At 36.0% G+C, this 21,511-nt stretch overlaps 1 protein-coding gene across 1 annotated transcript in view; it reads left to right on the forward strand.

Moving 5' to 3' along the window:
* The first annotated feature begins 13,267 nt into the window (after window positions 1-13,267).
* Window positions 13,268-21,511, forward strand: part of twsg1a (twisted gastrulation BMP signaling modulator 1a) — a 46,325-nt gene continuing 38,081 nt past the window's right edge. Inside the window, exons 1-2 of the mRNA XM_056445822.1 lie at window positions 13,268-13,394; window positions 19,775-19,921. Of these exons, the coding sequence (XP_056301797.1) occupies window positions 19,796-19,921 (126 nt within the window). The 5' untranslated portion in view covers window positions 13,268-13,394; window positions 19,775-19,795. The remainder of the gene's footprint in view (window positions 13,395-19,774; window positions 19,922-21,511) is intronic.

The following is a 21,511-nucleotide window of genomic DNA, read 5'->3' on the forward strand; positions in this document are numbered from 1 at the left end:
GCACTAACTGCAAGGCCATTGAGGTTACACTGAGTTAAGGCTTTTCTTCCAATCAAATTAACAATTTTATCATTCTTGGCTTTAGGTGGTGTTAAAATAGGTGGCTGATTATCTTCACTGTCTGATTTATTGACTGAGTTTTGGGACAACGAAGGCCTGGTCACTGCTCGTCCCTTTGCAGTGACCATTCCTCGTTTCCCTGAAGTCTGTGTTTCCGCAAACATCCTCTCGCCAAATGTCCTGTTTCACCACATCGGAAGCAGTGATTACAATTATGTCCAGCTTCAACACATTTTGGGCAGCCATGAGATTTTACTCCTCTTTGGGAAATCTTCTTACTCCGAGAGCATGGACAGGCATTGTCAGGTTGTGTCAGCTGTTTTGGCTTTGTCATGGAGTCCACCATTCTGGTAAGTGCATCGACTTGAACTGTTAGTTGTTTTATCGGGTCATTTTTGGTTTTCTCATTGAATTCTCCAACAGGTTTACTTTCCAGCTGGGAACAGCTTACAGTGGTTTGCTTAACCCGAGTTAATGGACCCAGCCTTCGCACCCTCTCATTTTCATCACTGGTGACTTTTGTTACACTTCTCAATATTGTTTCATCTGTAATGGAACGGTTGGATAACAAGGGTTTTAATTCACTACGAATGTCTTTATATTTGTGTCCCAAGCCTTGGTATATGGTATGTAGAAACACATCTTGAACAGTTGCTGAGTCGTATCTGATGTCAGAGTTGTTCTGTTTTGCGGCAAGGAGAATTTTCTGTTTGAGTCCTATTACTCTGTACAGGAACTGCTGAGGTGTTTCATTTTCACTCTGTTTTGTACACATTAGTTCTTGGAATAACTCTGTACTGCTTTTGTCTCCTAGGTGTGACTGAAGGAATCCTTTTAGCTCCTCAATAGTCATATCTTCCTTATTCATCAGCATGTCTTTGAAGGTCCCTGGTTTTATTATTCGAAAAATGCCTCTAATTAATTCTGCCTCACTGTAATTCTGTTTGATTCCATCTTCGATTTGTCTACATACATTAGTGTATGTAATATCTGATGTGTAATCGCCAATTTGTCCTCCATGTATTTTAAACTCTCTGTGCTGAAGGAAGGAAAGGTCTCTAAGGGAAATTACTTTGTCTGGCATCAACTGTGTCATTTTCTCAGGGTGATTGTTAGGCTGTGTGGTTTCAATTTTGTGTGTTACATTTTGTGTCATTGTAGGTTGTTGTGTGGATAATGTGAGGTAATGAAGAAGGTTCTTGGTCAGTTCTTCATAACTTGGGTGTACTATATTTGGGTTAGTGTCTGAGTTTGTGTTTGATACTCTAATTTCTCCTGTGTCAGTTGCAGCTGCAGATGATGCTAGATAAACAGTGTTTGTATTTACGGTGTGGTCAGTAGTAATGGAGGTATGTGCTGTGGGGATAATGTGTTCATCAATTTTAGCATTAGTCTCAACAGGATTATGCTGATAAAAAGGTGCAGCAGTAGCTCGGACTTGTTCAATAGAGTTTACCGTTTCTTGCAAAATTAACAGTTCTGTCATCCCTTTATCTTTTGACTCTAGTAATTGTGTACTGTACATAAAAGCATTGATGTATTCGAAGCAACCCTCTTGATCGGTGGCATCTAGTTCAGACAGGTCCCTTTCTGGCACTGAAACAATACTTTTGGCAATTCGATACAGTTCATCAGCAGACAAGGTGAGTAGACTTTTTCTGATGTTCCACACCAGACTCTTCCTTACTGTATCTGACATGATGAATCTTCTTCACAATCCTTCAGTTCACAGTTGCAGTAGCCAGTCAGCAAAAGTCACTCTCTTCCCAGTTGCAGTAAGCAGAATCACACTCTTCACCGACGTTCTCTTGAGTACAAACTCGCAGCAGCGCATCCACACTTCTGTGGTCCCAAAGATCAAGAATCACTGGATCAGCTTCCCATGGATATTAGGAGCCAATCCCGGACGAGCCCCCAAAATCTGTTGCAGACCTCACTCTGGAGGTCTTTAAAATGAATAAAAAAAAACAGAGAGAAACAGAGAGTTGGTCTTCAGCTGTGCTGTCCTCTTTGTTGACTTTAATCACACATGGCATTAAAAGCCATGACATCTCAAATATCACATGTATAGATAGATTTATAACATATATATACAAATATGTGTCAAATACAGGATCATAAAATAATAACAGTATCACATGCTAACATCAGATTATCCTTTAAAACTCAATTAACAAACCCAATTCTTCACAAATAACAGACATGACTTAACACCGATCATTTACACACATAACTGCAGTTATACACAACAATTTTATCTCATAAAATTATAGTATTTCATCTACATTGCAGTACTTTACTAACCTTTAAAATGAATAAAAAAAACAGAGAGAAACAGAGAGTTGGTCTTCAGCTGTGCTGTCCTCTTTGTTGACTGAAGACGCGCTGTGGTTGTCGTGCCAACACTTTCTCTCAACTGCCAGCAGTTTAAAAAAATGCAACTTTGTGTTCTTCTTAAAGATACAATGTTAATACAGTAATAAATAACAGATATAGTTACAACTTATCGTCTTGTGACCTAAAACTCATGTGGGTCACATATATATATATATATATATATATATATATATATATATATATATATATATATATATATATATATATATATACACACACACACACACACACACGTACTATACATGCAAACTGTGTGTATGGAAAATATGCAGACCCCCTTAAATTTTTACTCTTTGTTATACAGCAGCCTTTTGCTAAAATCATTTAGGTTCATTTGTTTCCTCATTAATGTTCACACAGCACCCCATATTGACAGAAAAACACAGATTTGTTGACATTTTTGCAGATTTATTAAAAAAGAAAAACAGAAATATCACATGGTCATAAGTATTCAGACCCTTTGCTCAGTATTTAGCAGAAACACCTTTTGATCTAACACAGCCATCAGGTTTTTTGGGAAAAAGATTTGGGGATCCTCTTAACTTCTCTCTGGTTGGATGGTAAACGGTGGTGAACAGCCATTTTTAGGTCTCTCCAGAGATGCTCAATTGGGTTTAAGTCAGGGTTGTGGCTGGTCCATTCAACAACAGTCACAGAGTTGTTGTGAAGTCACTCCTTTATTTTAGCTGTGTGCTTAGGGTCATTGTCTTGTTGAAAGGTAAACCTTCAGCCCACTCTGAGGTCCTGAGAAGGTTTTCGTTCAGGACATCCCTGTACTTGGCTGTATTCATCTTTCCCTCGATTGCCCCACAGCATGATGCTGCCACCATCATGCTTTACTGTTGGGACTGTGTTGGACAGGATGAGCAGTGCCTGGTTTCCCCCCACACACAGCGCTTAGAATTAAGGCCAACAAGTTCTATATTGGTTTCATCAGACCAGAGAATCTTATTGCTCACCATCTTGGAGTCATTGATGTGTTCTTTTAGCAAACTCCACTGATTAGAGGCTTTCGTTGGGCAACTCTACCATTAACTTTCTCCCATCATATATATATATATATATATATATATATATATATATATATATATATATATATATATATATATATATATATGTATATGTATATACATACATACATACATACATACAAACATACATACACACTTAAATACAGTTGAAGTCAGAATTATTAGCCCCCAGTTTAACAGAGAGATTTTTTTCAACACATTTCTAAACATAATAAACATTTAATAACTCATTTCTAATAACTGATTTCTTTTATCTTTTCCATGATGACAGTAAATAATATTTTACTAGATATTTTTCAAGACACTTCTATACAGCTTACAGTGACATTTAAAGGCTTAACTAGGTTAATTAGGTTAATTAGACATACAGTGAAAATTTCATATTTTTTACATATTTAATAATTTTACTTATTATTATGATTTTTTTAAATGTATTATCATTATTTATTTAGCAATTGTACTCTTCAATGCTCAGAGTAAAAAAATATATTAATCCAGTTTTAGTCATTTCTTTTATTTTACAATTATATGCCTCAATGCATGCATAAAACATATCTAAAAACACAAGAAAGGTTATTTAATAACTAGCTAAACATTTGGTCCATATTCTTATTTATTTTAAAGATGAGTTAATATAGTTCATAGTCTTTATATAAGCTTTCATAACCTTAAAATGAGAAAGATTTGTCCAGCAGGTGGCAGAGTGGAGAAATCAAACATTAAACACTTCGAATAAAATAGCCATTTATCAAGTCAGTAGTTGTGTTCAGACCGTATTAATGTTGCATTTTCCAAAAGACATTTAAATTAAATAAAAGTCATAACAAGTTAACATGTTGTTGTTTATTATATCAAGTTGCTACACTGAAAAACTATATAGTTTTGCTAAATTGTTGCAAATAATTGATATGGGCTGAATTTAAATGAACAGTTAAATGGAGTAATGTACAACTTAATGTTTAAGTTCAGCCCATATCAATTGTTTACAACCACCTGCTTTAAACAAATCTAGTAAATGCAATAAATGATTTTTATTTCAGTGTTTAGTTGACTATATAGTGCATTAAAACAATGCAAACATTTGTAAAGTCCCCACAATTTACAAAAAACTACCGTGTGTGTGTGTGTGTGAGAGAGAAGTCAGATTAGCCCTCGTGTTAAATTTTAATTCATTTATAGATTTCTCCTGTCTAACAAAGACAACACGTTTCCAACAATAATAGTTTCATTTATTCATTTCCTTTTCAGCTTAGTCCCTTTATTAATCAGGAGTCGCCACAGTGGAATGAACCGCCAATTTATCCAGCATACGTTTTATGCAGCGGATGCCAGGGGCGTAGCGGACATTTTAAAAGTGGGGGGGACAGCTGTATGAGATCATACACTCATATAATTATTAATCACCTGTTTCTAAATGGTCTGTCTCTAAAAGTGAGCGGGATGTATCCCCCCCGTCCCCCCCGGTTGCTACGGCCCTGGCGGATGCCCTTCCAGCTGCAACCCATTTCTGGGAAAAATAATAGTTTTAATAAATTAATTTCATAGTAAAAAGATACATAATATTTGACTAGATAATTTTCAAGATACCAGTATTCAGCTTAAAGTGACATTTAAAGGTTTAACTAGGTTCATTAGGCCAGTCATTATATAACAGTGGTTTGTTCTGGAGACAATCTGGAAAAAAATAGCTTAAAACGGCTAATAATATTGACCTTAAAATTGATTTTTGACTGCTTTTAGCCGAAATGAAACAATATAATAGGCTACTGTGTGAAAAAAATAATCCGTTAAATTTCACTTGAGAAATATCTGAAAAGCATAAATATTGCTGATCATTTTGCCCTCAATGTAATTTTGCTGCTCGCACGTCCTTATTTCTTGAGGCCTCCTGAAACTCGTAGTTGTTCAGCAGATCCTGTTATTTTTTAATTATTTATTTTTTTCAAATATCATTCATTTTCCTTCAGCTTAGTCCCTTTATTCATCAGGGGGCGCCACAACGGAATGAACCGACAACTATTCCACAGGGGCGCATTTATCCAATAAGCAAGGTAAGCAGCTGCTTAGGGCCCCAGGAAATCTGAGGGTCCCCAAATAAATACCTAGAAGTGTAAATGATCCTAAACATTATTAATAACATTGTTTTCTGTTATATTTTGTACGGTGAGGGTCTAAACATTTTAATTTTAACGTAATTATTGCACCTGCGCAAACGTGGCGGACGCATTCAATCATGGATCAGTCCAGCAGTCAAATCAGTAAAGATTTAGTTTTAAAATAAAATGGTTCATTGATTATGTTTAATGTTATGTTCATCATCTTAAGAAAACAAACCGTTTCTTAAGTTTTACAAGGTGATTCACATCTTATTATTATTTTGCGTTAAGATAAAATGTAGAAAATGAGATCGACTGATGGAAGAAAAAAAATATTAAAGTACAAAAGGTGCATTTTAGAACTTTTGGGCCCCTTGGCTGGAATTCAATTCAATTCACCTTTATTTGTATAGCGCTTATACAATGTAGATTGTGTCAAAGCAGCTTCACATGAAAGATCATAGTAAATTGGAACAGTGTAGTTATAGTGGATAGACCGTCATATTGGGGTGATATAAACACACCCAGTGCTTTTTTTTCAATTTAACAACATAAAAAACGGTGGACCAATTGGAGCTGTTTTCAAACCGACCGCAACTTTACGTAGGAGAGCGGTCCCCCCGCCCACCAATAATGATTGACAGGCCTCAGTTTGTTCATATGCTCAGTTTGTTGATTCACGTCCGCCATTTTCAGCGTGAGTCGAAGCGATATCACTAAAGGAACACGCTAGCTCTATTTTTAGATGCAAGGCTCATTGGGCTCAACACAAGATCAATATTCTCCACATTATCGCTCTAATCAGAATTATTGGTTGTATCTTTAGGTAGGTTTGCAAACATGTGTACTTCTCATTGAGTCTACCTTATACTTCAGCCGTTTGGATTTCTCGCGATCATAGAAGCTCCCTGTGATCTTAACTAGCATGCGTTTTAGAATTCAAAACATAAGTTTCTATCAGGGTACGCAAGTCGACGGCTGGGCGCCGCGTACCACTGCAGAAACCTATGTTTAGAATTCAAAAATGCGTGGCGCAACGATTCGGGACACTTCATGTTTCTGCTGCGCCACAGAGAGTGTCTGGTGTGCCATGTGTGTCCGGTGCCTCAGTCAAAGTTAATTCAGTGTGCGTGGTTATTAGTTAAATTTTATAAATTTAGTATAAGTATAAAACTGTACAAAGACACAAATGATTTTGTACTCTCTGCTTGGTCTGTGTCCGAGTCGTACATGTATGACTGAATGCTGAACCTCTCACTCCTGCTCCTTCTCAGTCTGCCTGTCAGACTCTGTTGCAAACACAGAGCGGGTGAGCTCTTGGCTCCGCCCCCTTGTTACATTGGACGGGAAGCTGAAACTAATCTACATGTGAAGCAACACACCCCTAAATCAGTGAGCTGTGGACACGACCCCAACATGACACTTTTTAACACATTATAATAAAAAATCTGAATTGTGTTTTAAACTGAACCTAAACTGGCACACTCAGAACAACCATAATATTAATATTAAATCATAAAAAACAGGTAAGCTATGTGCCCTTTAAGGCCCCAAAATCACTAAATCCACCCCTGCTTATCCAGCATATGTTATACACAGTGGATGTCCTTCCAGCCACAAGTCAGTACTGCACTGTACAAAATATCCTGGTTGGCTTAAATTTGTAAGCTGAATCGAGTTAACCTTATGAGTCCATTGAACTTATATTAAACTGACTTAAAACGTAACTTTCAAAATTGAGTTAGAACATGATTAACTCAAGTGAATAAGTTACAATGAATTAAAAACATACATTGTCATGACTCATTGATCATATCAATTGGACTACCGTTATTCACTATATTTTGGGATCAGTCAGACAACTCACTGCCTAGTTAGTTCCAAATGCTTCTGCAAGGCTTTTAACCGGTACCAAAAAATATGAGCACATCACACCAGTTTTGCGCTCTTTGTACTGGTTGCCTGTGCACTATCGTGTCACTTTTAAAATCCTTCTTGGAGTGTATTGACTGTATTCACCTTATTCTCCGCGTATGAGCGGGTGCAGCCATTTGAATCATTTTAGCTCGAGACTTCCGGTCTCATTCACTTCCATTCATTTTTAGACGTTAAAAACAGCTCGTTCTGCTGCTTGATGTTGCAAACTGATATTTTCTTATTATATTATTCTACTTTGTCTGTATTGTCATGCAAATACTTGTTTGTAGATTAAGTAGTTTAACCGTTTTCTGCCGTTTATTATTCCTAGTCATTTCTCCCATTGGCGGCTGAATCGGAAGTTCGAAAACAATCGCAAAAACGCGCGCACTTCCGCATTGAAGAATAAGGTCAATATAATATGAAATAAGTGAAGCTCCTTTATGAGAGTAAAGATGGGGAGGGGCATGTGAAGGAAACCCACTGGGAAAAGGGGAAGTTTTAGTCAGTTGACTGCAGATGCTGGATATAGTTCTGTTCTCTGCTGCATTTACTCAGTTAAGAGTCTCCGAACACTTCTGCCTCTTGTCATTCAAGTATCTTACACTTCTCCTGGTTTTTAAATCTCTAAATGGCCTGGCTCCTTCCTACCTGTCAGATCTGTTGACTGAATATCAGCCTGGTCGGTCTCTTCGGTCATCTAACCAGACTATTATACATCCCAAAGTCGAGGCTGAAATGCTGAGGTGACCGGGCTTTCGCAGTAGCTGGTGCTACCCTGTGGAATGCTCTGCCTCTCTGTATTAGGTCTACAGTATATCATCTCTGTCTGGTTTTAAAGCTAGGTTGAAAGCTTACCTTATTGATTTGGCATTTTATCAGTGAGAATTGTTTGTTTCAGCTATAATTTTATATTTGTTCTTTGTGATTTGTATTGTTCAGCACATTGGTCAACATTTGGTTGTGTGTAATGTGGCTATATAAATAAAATTGACATTGACACATCATTTCATATAATTCAATTCAATTCACCTTTATTTGTATAGCGCTTATACAATGTAGATTGTGTCAAAGCAGCTTCACATAGAAGATCACAGTTAATAGGAACAGTGTAGTTCAGTTTTTAGTGTTTAAGTTCAGTTGAGCTCAGTTCAGTGTGGTTTAATAATCACTACTGAGAGTCCAAACACTGAAGAGCAAATCCAACGATGCGCAGCTCTATAGATCCTGAACCATGCAAGCCAGTGGCGACAGCGGAGAGGGAAAAACTTCACTAATTGGCGAAAGTGAAGAAAAAAAACCTTGAGAGAAACCAGACTCAGTTGGGCACGACCATTTTAATTTCTCCGCTGGCCAAACGTCTTGTGCAGAGCCGCAGTCTCAGCAGTGGAGGCTGGAAGCTGGCCTCAGCGAAGACTCGTCTGTCTCTGGAGCGTCACAGGAATCAGTCTCATGTTCTCCACTCCTCCATGACCATCACAGTAGCTGCTCAGGATACGGCCTGGTCCAGGATATGGAAACCTTGGGATCATCTCGTCGTTAGTCTTGGATCGAATCAGTGACTATGCATAGTCTGAGGGCCTCGGGAAGAGTATCCCCAGGTGGAAATGGAGAATAAAGAAAATAATTAGCGTAGCTGCTGTTCATAGTGTATATCAACAAGATGCAGAACCTGTGTGGAAGCCCCCTAAGTGGTGAACTGAGTGTATGCTTTACTGAACAGATAGGTCTTTAATCTAGTTTTGAATCAGTCTCATGTTCCACTCCTCCCTGACCACCACAGCAGCTGCTCAGGATACGGCCTGGTCCAGGATGTGGAACAGTGTGAGTGTGAGACAGTGTGAAAAACACTCATACACACTCGCACTCACATTTACACACACACACTACGGCCAATTTAGTTTCTTCAGTTCCCCTATAGCGCATGTGTTTGGACTGAGGGGGAAACCGGAGCACCCGGAGGAAACCCACACCAACACGGGGAGAACATGCAGACTACACACGGAAATTCCAACCCAGCCTGCCGGTGTCCTGACATTTTATCTTACCCATCAGATTATGCTACCAACACTGTATTTGAATGGTTCTGAGGTTGGGGTTAGGGATTAGGTAGGTTTTAGTGATGTTACAGCTTCGTATCACACTAATCTACATTAAAATTTACACTGGTAGCAAAATCTGATGGCTAGCATATTACATCATCAAAATGGGCTACCTGCTTTTTTAATTGGGAGGTAGGACAGTCTGACAAGGTAGGACAAATCGACAGAACACCGGAACTCGAAGCAGCGACCTTCTTGCTGTGAGACGACAGTACTAACCACTGACCAATCATAATGTACAAAAAACGACTCAATATCAAAGAGATACATTCATTTTCTTTTCGACTTAGTCCCTTTATTAATCCGGGGTTGCCACAGCGAAATGAACCGCCAACTTATCCAGCACGTTTTATCCAGCGGATGCCCTTCCAGCCGCAACCCATGTCTGGGAAACATCCACACACACTCATTCACAATAATACACTACTTACAATTTAGCCTACCCAATTCACCTGTACCGCATGTCTTTGAACTGTGGGGGAAACCGGAGCACCCGGAGGAAACCCACGCGAACGCAGGGAGAACATGCAAACTCCACACAGAAATGCCAACTGACCCAGCCGAGGCTCAAACCAGCGACCTTCTTGCTGTTAGACGACAGTGCTAACCATTGACCAAACATTAACCACAAGCAAAGCGATATCAGAGAGATTATACATATATAATAAATAATAAAATAACTTCAAGCATGCAACTAAGAAACAGAAGGTAGATACGCCAGAGGTCCCCAAATTGTGTCTAAAGTCCTTGGTGATCCTCTGACACCGAACTGGATTTTCTCAGTGGTGGGACATAAGTTCGTTGATCCACTGATGGAGATGGAGATGATTTCCTGTTAATATAAATGCATTTTGGGGTGACACAGTCACTCAGTGGTTAGCACTGCCACCTCACAGCAAGAATGTCTCTGGTTCGAGTCCCGGCTAGGCCTGTTGTCATTTCTGTGTGGAGTTTGCATGTTCTCCCCGTGTTCGCGTGGGTTTCATCCGGGTGCTTCAGTTTCCCCCACAGTCCAAACACATGCGCTATAGGGGAATTGAATAAACTAAATTGGCAGTGATGTATGTGTGTGAATTTGAGTATGTATGGGTGTTTCCCAGAACTGGGTTGTAGCTGGAAGGGCATCCGCTGTTTAAAACATATGCTGGATAAGTTGGCGCTTCATTCCGCTGTGGCGACCCCTGATGATTAGGAAAATGAATGAATGAAATGCCAGACGTTCCGGCTAGAAGTGTAAAGTAGTCTTTATGATAAGATGTAGCCCATCTAGTAGATGAGTGTCCCCTAATATACAGATTCTAGGATCGTAGCTGAGTTGGGATCCTGTTATTTAAAGTGATCTAACATTGATCAAAACAAATGTAATCTGTGTCGGCCGGTGTGTCTTTAAAAGCGCCTCTTTCTGTTGAAATCCGAGTTCAGTAAGCGGCAGAGATGAAGCTGAAGGGGTTCTACCAGCAGGGGCGCTTCGAGGCTCAGTACGGAGACTTTTACATTCAGACATCAGGAGGTTATCATTCATTAAAGACAGCTGTACGCTTACTGATATAAATCTGATAATTCATCGAATTTCTATGTGACGCTCAAACGTAATTTTGCTATCGGGGATACAGCTGCGGCCGGAAGTTAACGAGAATTATTTATAGTATTTAATAATTTACCTATTAATTATAGCCTATTCTATTAACGTCTACTCCAACCCTCACAGCAAAAGCCTGTTAAGTAGTACTTATACCGATTAGGCTATTATTCATATTATTATTAATTAAATCACCCGTTAAATTCATAATAACGCCCTAAATCCAACCCTCATAGTAGGCTAATGTAAAACAGTAATTAGGCAGAGTATTATTCACATTATTTATCAAATCCCCAGTTAAATTGTATTTTATTAACGCTTACTCCTACCCTAACCCTAAAGCTAACCATCGTAGTAATGTAAAAACAGTAATTAAAGTATTATTCATATTATTTGTTTAAATTACCCATTTATTTGTATTTTATTAACATCTACCCCTTCCCAAACCAAAACCCAACCCTCACAGTAATGTAAAAACAGTAATTACACAGAGTATTATTCATATTTTTATTAAATTACCAGTTAAACTGCATTTTATTAACACCTACCCCTACTCCAACCCTAAACCTACCCATCACGGTAATGTTAAAATGTTAATAACTGTTATACAGTGTCACAAAAATTATGCGATACTGTCGTGAGTATCCCATAGACTTGGTGCGGGGAAAAGCAACTTATCATGTGACTGTGCCCTTTTCCTATTTTAGTACCTGAATATTTATTTATTTATTTATTTATTTATTTATTTATTTATTTATTTATTTATAACACTTGCTTATGAAATACAAACGTGAACTCGGGAACAAATGTCAAACGAAGCGTCATGGTTTCGGGATGCCAGACAGTAGTCTAAATGGCAATCGTGATTTCATTAAAAGAAAAAAAATAATAATTAAATTTTATGAATAAAATAAAAAAAAATATATATAAAAAATATATATAATAAACATTTTAATGGGTGACACGGTGGCTCAGTGGTTAGCACTGAGGCCTAACACCAGGAAGGTCGCTGGTTCGAGTTATCTTTATCTGAATATTCTGATGTTGATACATCTTGTTCATTTTGCGGATTTGTTGAAGAAACAGCTCCCCATTTGTTTTTTGAATGTGGCGTAACAAAAAGATATTGGCTTTGGTTAAGTCCCCATGTTTTTAAGTTTACAGAGATTATTTTTTACTGTGAAAATCCTAAATTTCTATGTTTTGAATACATTGTTAACTTTTTTATATTTTATATTTATATATTTTTAATTTGACTCTCTCGTTTCCTCTCTTAAACTTACTAAAATAACAAAAGTGCAAAATTTTTGATGCATTATGACAACCTTTTAAAGGACACATAAATCCTTGTTGATCAGAATTGTCTTTTGTCGCTCTGTATTATGTAGCTTTAATTCATTTAAATCCATTTAAGCAAACCACATTAGTTTTTGGTTTATTTTCCTGTTAATATTATTTGTTTTTCCTTCTATATGTGACAGTTATGAATATAATTGTCATATTTCGCTGTTGGTGGGCGTGGCTTGATTTTTTTCCAATGTGAGCTGATTAGATGTAGTTAAGTAAGCATTTCATTCTGAAAGATCTGGAAAAGGGTTTGGGGAGAGTTATTACAGCCTAACAGACTTCTCCTGCTCACCATTTCTGTTTGTTGTCAAACTGACAGCTGGAGGGGGCGTGGCTAAGTATGTTAACCACGCCCAATACCTCAGACAAACGTAATCTGAGAATTTAACTGTTAAGGAAGTGCATTTTCAGATTTCAATTTTAGATTACAAGGGCAAACAACTTTTTTTTTTCCTCGTAATGACATGCACAGATGAATTGCTCACCACAAAACTAGCAATGTGAACTAACAAAATCAAAATAGCTAGTTTTGATTTCATTTGTACTCTAATAAATGCACATATTCCAATGAAAAGTGTGAAGGAATGAGCCTGCGAATTTGTGTTTGTGAATAAAACCTTTCACAAGTCGAATATAATCTGAAAAAAATCGTCCTCAACAACAACATCCGGTCAGATAAACCACGCCCCCCTCGAAACTCGGAATCTAGGCTAATCGCTTTTCTACTCATTTCCTCCATTTCGATGAATCAAAGCTGCTCATGTTTCTATTCAGAGTAAAAGCAGCCAAGACAAGAGAGCCGTATGAGAGAGAGAGAAATAGAGACAAAACCCTCAAAGTGTCGAGAAAGCTTCGAAGTCACACAGTAAGTAACGTTACGCGTGCTTTATCTGTCAAACGTATGTGCAGATGTGACGTATGCCAGACCTAGACCTGTGACGTGATAAACCGGAGAGTTTTTGCGTCATGTTTGAACAACACCAGCGCTTTCGGACGTCAGGGTGTTTTTTTTAGGCTAATTTAAGAAGTAGACGAGTCGCTGAGGCGTTCATACCTAGCTTTTTCTTTGTTTACATGCGTTTCGTAGGAGTGAAGGGATTGAACAGCACGACTGAAAAGTTTCCTAGTCTTCTGCATTCCAAATCTGTAGTTAATTTGCCTCATTGTGACGTAACTGAATTATGTTTTTCAAGTTTAAGTAGAAAAGTTGGAGCAAATCTGTTTTATTATGAGTAAAAGTATCAATAATACTCAGCTTTTATTGCTATAACGTTAGCTTTTTGTGATGTGTTTGGAAATTATACTGTATGACAGTGTGTGATGATGATCCATTAAGGAATCTGCATCATATTAAATGCACTGAAGTGATTTTACACAGGCTACTGTACATTAAAACCATATCAAGTGTCTACTTTAAAGTTTTAAATAACTTTTTTGGCTAGTAAAAAACATTTTTGGTGATATAATATCACTCAGGTGTTGCAGTTATATTTATGTTAAGTTTAAGTTTAACAACTTTATAAGTCCCACCAGGGGCAATTAGATTAGGGTAATAGCATTTCACGATACAACGAAAACATAAAGAGACAAATCACTTACAAACAGTGTTTAAAAAAAACAATCCAGCATGCTTCATAAATAACTTCGTAAATAGTAAAAAAAACAACAACAACAACAATCCAGCATGCTTCATAAATAACTTCGTAAATAGTAAAAAAACAAAAAACAATCCAGCATGCTTCATAAATAACTTCGTAAATAGTAAAAAAAACAACAACAACAATCCAGCATGCTTCATAAATAACTTCGTAAATAGTAAAAAAACAAAAAACAATCCAGCATGCTTCATAAATAACTTCGTAAATAGTAAAAAAACAAAAAACAATCCAGCATGCTTCATAAATAACTTCGTAAATAGTAAAAAAACAAAAAAAAAAAACAATCCAGCATGCTTCATAAATAACTTCGTAAATAGTAAAAAAACAACAACAACAATCCAGAATGCTTCATAAATAACTTCGTAAATAGTAAAAAAAAACAAAAAACAATCCAGCATGCTTCATAAATAACTTCGTAAATAGTAAAAAAACAAAAAAAAAAAAAAAATCCAGCATGCTTCATAAATAACTTCGTAAATAGTAAAAAAAACCAAAAAACAATCCAGCACGCTTCATAAATAACTTCGAAAATAGTAAAAAAACAAAAAACAATCCAGCACGCTTCATAAAAACTTCGTAAATAGTAAAAAAAAAATAAAAAAACAATCCAGCATGCTTCATAAATAACTTCGTAAATAGTAAAAAAAAACAAAAACAATCCAGCATGCTTCATAAATAACTTCGTAAATAGTAAAAAAAAAAAATAAAAAAACAATCCAGCATGCTTCATAAATAACTTCGTAAATAGTAAAAAAACAAAAAACAATCCAGCATGCTTCATAAATAACTTCGTAAATAGTAAAAAAACAAAAAACAATCCAGCATGCTTCATAAATAACTTCGTAAATAGTAAAAAAACAAAAAACAATCCAGCATGCTTCATAAATAACTTCGTAAATAGTAAAAAAAAACAAAAACAATCCAGCATGCTTCATAAATAACTTCGTAAATAGTAAAAAAAAACAAAAACAATCCAGCATGCTTCATAAATAACTTCGTAAATAGTAAAAAAAAAACAAAAACAATCCAGCATGCTTCATAAATAACTTCGTAAATAGTAAAAAAACAAAAAACAATCCAGCATGCTTCATAAATAACTTCGTAAATAGTAAAAAAACAACAACAACAATCCAGCATGCTTCATAAATAACTTCGTAAATAGTAAAAAAAAACAAAAACAATCCAGCATGCTTCATAAATAACTTCGTAAATAGTAAAAAAAAACAAAAACAATCCAGCATGCTTCATAAATAACTTCGTAAATAGTAAAAAAACAAAAACAATCCAGCATGCTTCATAAATAACTTCGTAAATAGTAAAAAAACAAAAAACAATCCAGCATGCTTCATAAATAACTTCGTAAATAGTAAAAAAACAACAACAACAATCCAGCATGCTTCATAAATAACTTCGTAAATAGTAAAAAAAAAAACCTTGGAAAGACACATGTATTAGAAATGCAAATTTAAAACTTTCTAAAGTGTAATGTTGTAACGCCGTATTGCCTCTGGAACAAAGGTAAATTTATATCTTTAAAAGCTAAGTAATACTGTAAAGTGAATGTCTTATTATAATATGTGACAAGGCATGGGATGATAACCATTTTCAAGGTATACCGTGGTTTGGAAAAGTCAAGGTTTTAAAACCGCCAACATTTTCTGTAACACCGTTTCTAAGGTATGTTTAAGACTTTTTTATTTACTTTTTTATTTTATTTACGTTTTTAGGACAACAGTATCTTCAGCAGAAAAAATATCCAAAGATGCCGTTTTAAATTATAAAGAAATCAGTGTTTTTGAAACGAATGAAGACAGCAGAAGTCAATGATTCATTTGAGTTATTCAGCCTGACATGTTTACTGCTCCAAACTATTTTAAATCTTTCAAAAAATAAAATATATTGTTTTTAAAGGGGGAAAAGTTACATTTATTAACCAAGACATTTAAGAATAATATGTTTTAGAGCAGTAATCGCAATACCATGAGAAGGTGAAACCGTGATTTTTTTATCCAAGGTTATCATACCGTCAGAATCTTATACCGGCCCATGCCTATATGTGACCCTGGACAACAAAATCAGTCATAAGTAGGCCGGAATCTGCACATGCAGAAATATGCTGCTTTTTCACCCATCATTGAGTTTATTTACTTGTGTAAATTTTTATTTATTCAGTTTTTAAATTGATTTCAGTAATATTATTGACTAATGTTCATATGATTTCTGTACAATACAGTTTGTAATAGGGCTGCACAATGTTGGGAAGATCTGATTAGGCCGGTGTAAGATTCTGACAGTATGATAACCTTGGATAAAAATATCATGGTTTGACGGTATCATGATTACTGCTCTAAAATATATTCTTTTTAAATGTCTGGGTAAAAAACAAGAACTTTTTCTCCTTTGAACACAATATATTTTATTTTTTGAAAGATTTATAATAGTTTGGAGCAGTGAACATGTCAGGCTGAATAATTACAATGAATTGCTGACTTCTGCTTGTCTTCATTCGTTTCAAAAACACTGATTTCTGATTTCTACAATTTAAAATGGCAGCTTTGGATATTTTTTCTGCTGGAGATACTGTTGTCCTAAAAAACAAACAAACAAAAAAAAAAACATAAATAAAAAGTCTTACACATACCTTAGGAATGGTATTACAGAAATGTTGGCGGTTTTAAAACCTTGACTTTTCCAATCCGCGGTATATGATATATATATGTCTTGGTGGGACCTCGTCCTTACTGCATTTCGTTGCCTTGTACTTGTACATGTGTAATGACAATAAAGTTGAATCTAATCTAATCAAACTTTGAAAACGGTTATCGTCACATGCCTAGATCTGAAGTTGCGATATTTAATTTTTTTTGTGATATATATTATGATATGAATACAGTTTCGATGGTTTGAATAGCTTGAATTTGACGGTTTTCTGGGGAGTCTAACAGTATTCAGGTACAGAAATTGATTATTCACAATGCAAAAATAATTCTTTTCCTACGTTGTTTCTTGTCCAAATATAAAAAAAATCTTAGATCAAGTAAAAATATTGTTTAGTTTTCACTGTCAGAAGAAATAAAGAGAAAGTTAAGAGATTTTGCTTGATTAAAGGAAGTGATCTGCCAGTGGGCTAAGTGAAATAATCGTGTTTTCACAATGAAATGTAGATATTTGGACTAGAAACAAGACATCAATTCTAAGAATTAAATGTTTTTTGATCATAATAAAGTCCATATTAATACACTGATTAAATACAATTCTTTAGCTCCTGGTCAACTATAATTCAGACTGGACATTGCATATCTTTGCGATGTGACTATTGCATATGCGCACACTCTGCAATATCGATGCTGAAGCCTTATATTGTGCAGCCCTAGTTTGTACAGTAATAGTTTTTGTCTTTTTGCAGATACATTATATTAGAGACTTGCTTTGTTTACCAAATAAGTGGATCTAACTGGATTTGCAATGTAAACATTAAATAAGAGTTGTTGTTATTATTTTTATTTCGTATATTAAGTTTTTAGTTATGATACTCACAAAATCATTCAACATAAATCTGCAGATTTTTTATTATTATTATTATTATTTTTTTTTTTTACAAAATTCTTCACAGAAATAGCAAAAAATATCCGCAGATTCTGTCTGGCCCTATCTATGAGTGTTCATTTTTTGGAAATTGAGATTTTTGCATTATCTGAAAGCTTCATATATATATACTTTGTTAGGATATGACTAAAATTAGCCACATTTCACAACCCTGACAAAATCTGAGATAAAAGATACTCAGAAAATCACATTTAAAGGTTCAATTCATGTTTATTACTATAGCGCTTTTACATTGTAGACTGTGTCAAAGCAGCTTCACATAGAAGATCTAGTAAACTGAAACAGTGTCAGTCCAGCTTTCAGAGTTGAAGTTCAGTATAGTTCAGTGTGGTTTAATTTTCACTGCTGAAAGTCCAAACACTGAAGAGCAAATCCATCGATGCGCAGCCTTACAAGGCAAAGGTGTCCAAAATAAGTCCTTAGCAATGCCTATTACTAATAAAAATGGAGTTTTGATATATTTACGGTAGAAAAAAATGCTAAATATCTTTACTTAAAAGGATCTTTACTTGAATTGCTCCTGATTTTTGGCATAAAAGAAAAATCTCTAATTTGGACCCTCGCGTTATGTATTTTTATCTCCTTATTTTGTTTTATTTTATTTCATTTGATCTGTTTTTTTTTGTTTAATTTATGTTTATCAGTTTATTTCATTTTAATTTGATTTTTGTTTTTATCTTTTTTATTTTATTTTTCAAAACATATAAAAGCAAATGCTACAGATGGTTAATGTGAAATTTCATTATATTAAAGACCTAAAAAAATGCATGTTTTGACCTATTTTAAACATTAAACATAATTAAAAAAAAATTTTTTTAGGGGTTTTCACCTTTTTATTTTGATTGAACAGTGGAGATTTACAGACAAGAAAGTATGCGGAGCAGAGAGAGTGGAAGGGCTGAAAAAGTACTTTGAGCTGGGAATCGAACTCGGGTCACCGTGAGCACCTCGGTGCCATGTGTTGACGCGCTAACCACTAGGCTATTGGTGCCGATAAAATATTTTAGTTTTGAAAAATTACAAAACAAAGCAAAAATGCATATTGTTAAAATCTAAATAATATAATTCAGATATTTAGCTGTTAGTTGTAGCAAATAAACAACACTAAAATAACATTGAATATATGTCAAAAATAACTTGTTTATGTGCAAAATAAAAATGACAAAACTAAGCAAAACTGCATATTGCTAGAATAATTATGACCCACACATTATACCCGCCCAACATAATACTTTTTTTCTTGTGGTCCAGGGTCACGTATCTAAAAAAAAGAGGATCTCATATTCTCATTTCATTTTTATATTTTTTAAATGATTAAAATCTTCATGCTGACAAATGGCTGAAAAGGATTTTGGATTATACCAAAGTATATCGATTAAAAAATAATTATTATTGATTATAATAAGGGGCGACATGGTGGCTCAGTGGTTAGCACTGTCGCCTCACAGCAAGAAGGTCGCTGGTTCGAGTCCCAGATGAGCCAGTTGGCATTTCTGTGTGGAGTTTGCATGTTCTCCCTGTGTTGGTGTAGGTTTCCTCCGGGTGCTCCGGTGTCTCCCACAGTCCAAACACATGCGCTATAGGGGAATTGAATAAACTGGCTGTATTTGTGTGTGTGAGAGAGAATGAGTGTGTATGGGTGTTTCCCAATACTGGGTTGCAGCTGGAAGGGCATCCGTTGTGTAAAACATGTGCTGGAATAGTTGGCGGTTCATTCCTCTGTGGCGTCCCCTGATGAATAAAGGGACTAAGCTGAAGGAAAATTAATGAATAAATGATTATTGTAAGGTCTGTAATACTGAAATATAGTTAATTTAATATGACAGTGTGGCTATATGCTATGCAAGTGTTTTTCAGCCCCCGATAAACTTCCGGTGAAAGGTTAATGTGACTATTTTCAATTTCATACGGTTTCCTTTACAGCATCTATAACTTAATTTAATTGACATGTGTGTGTGTGTGTGTGTGTGTGTGTGCGCAGGTGTGAGGGGTTCTGGTCAGGATGCGGCCGGCTCTGTTCCTCTGTCCCGTCCTGATCTCTGTGCTGTTTCTTCTGTCCTCTCTGAGCCTCATCAGCGGCTGCAATAAAGCTCTGTGTGCCAGCGACGTCAGCAAATGTCTGCTACAGGTCAGATGCCTTTTAGCTTGGAAATGTGCTTTAGAAATGTGCTTCTCATCTTTTTTTATTTTAAAAATGTCAATGTCAATGTCAATGTTATTTCTATAGCACTATTTAACACAACCAGAGGTTGACCAACGTGCTGCACAGTACAAATCAAAACAGATAAAAACAAATGTATATATAAAATTATTAAATTATTGCTAAAACAGACACTTTTCACTGATAAAATGCCAAATCAAAGAGGTAAGTTTTTAACCTAGATTTAAAAACAGACAGGGATGAAGCAGATCTGATACAGAGGGGCAGATCATTCCACAACCTATGACCAGCTACTGCAAAAGCACGGTCACCTCTGCATTCAGCCTCGACTTAGGTATGAATAACAGTCTCTGGTTAGATGACCGAAGAGACCGACCAGGCTGATGCTCAATTAAAATGTCTGACAGATAAGAAGGTGCCAGGCCATTTAGAGATTTAAAAACCAAGAGCAGCATTTTTAAAGTGACTCGATAGTGCACAGGCAGCCAATGCAGAGAGTGTAAAACTGGTGTAATGTGCTCATGTTTCTTGGTCCCTGTTAAAAGCCTTGCAGCAGCATTTTGATCTAATTGTAACCGGGATAAGGTTTTCTGACTAATCCCAAAGTATAATGAGTTACAATAGTCCAATCTAGTGGTAATAAACGCATGGATTATTTAAAAAAAAAATTTCTAGATAAAATAGATTTAACCGTTTTTAATAGTCGAAGCTGAAAGAAGCAGGATTGGACCACTGCATTTGTCTGTTTGTCAAAGCTCAAGCCATCATCTAGAATAACACCAAGATTTTTACCCAGGGCTTCATAGAAAAACTTAATTTTTCTAGATTAACTATCAGTGCTCTGGAAGAGTTTGACGGGTCGAACAAAATCATTTCACTCTTACTTTCATTAAAATCTAGAAAGTTCAAGGACAACCAGTCTTTCACATCCGACAAGCAGAGCATAAGGGTCTGTAGCCCATTTGAACGTCGTTTCAAAGGCAGGTAGATTTGGGTGTCATCTGCATAACAGTGAAATGACAGACCATATTTTCGAGAAATGACAACGAAAACCACTGAAATACATGAAAAACATTCAATGGGCTCTATGCACAGCTCCAGTTTTAAAGCCAACGATGAACATCCGGTGGAAGGTTAATGTGAGTATTTTCAATTTCACAAGGTTGTTTTTACAGCATTGATGTTGTAATGTTATTATATTACATTCAGTTAAATAGACTTGACCATTCATTTAGTTGTTCAAGTGTAAAACGAGATGAAAGACCGCTGTAAACACTAGCGCCGTCAGTAGCAACAGGCTAGCGCAGAAAGTCCATTGAAAATACTGGAGTGAATAACCTGTCATGTTTTAAAGACATGCCAGGGGCAAATGGGATTCTCCATTTCCACCTGGGGATACTCTTCCCGAGGCCCTCAGACTATGCAGAGTCACTGATTCGATCCAAGACCAACGACGAGATGATCCCAAGGTTTTTTATATCCTGGACCAGGCCGTATCCTGAGCAGCTACTGTGATGGTCATGGAGGAGTGGAGAACATGAGACTGATTCCTGTGAC

This window comes from Danio aesculapii, chromosome 2 (genome assembly GCF_903798145.1).
Source record: "Danio aesculapii chromosome 2, fDanAes4.1, whole genome shotgun sequence".
Taxonomy (NCBI): Eukaryota; Metazoa; Chordata; class Actinopteri; order Cypriniformes; family Danionidae; genus Danio; species Danio aesculapii.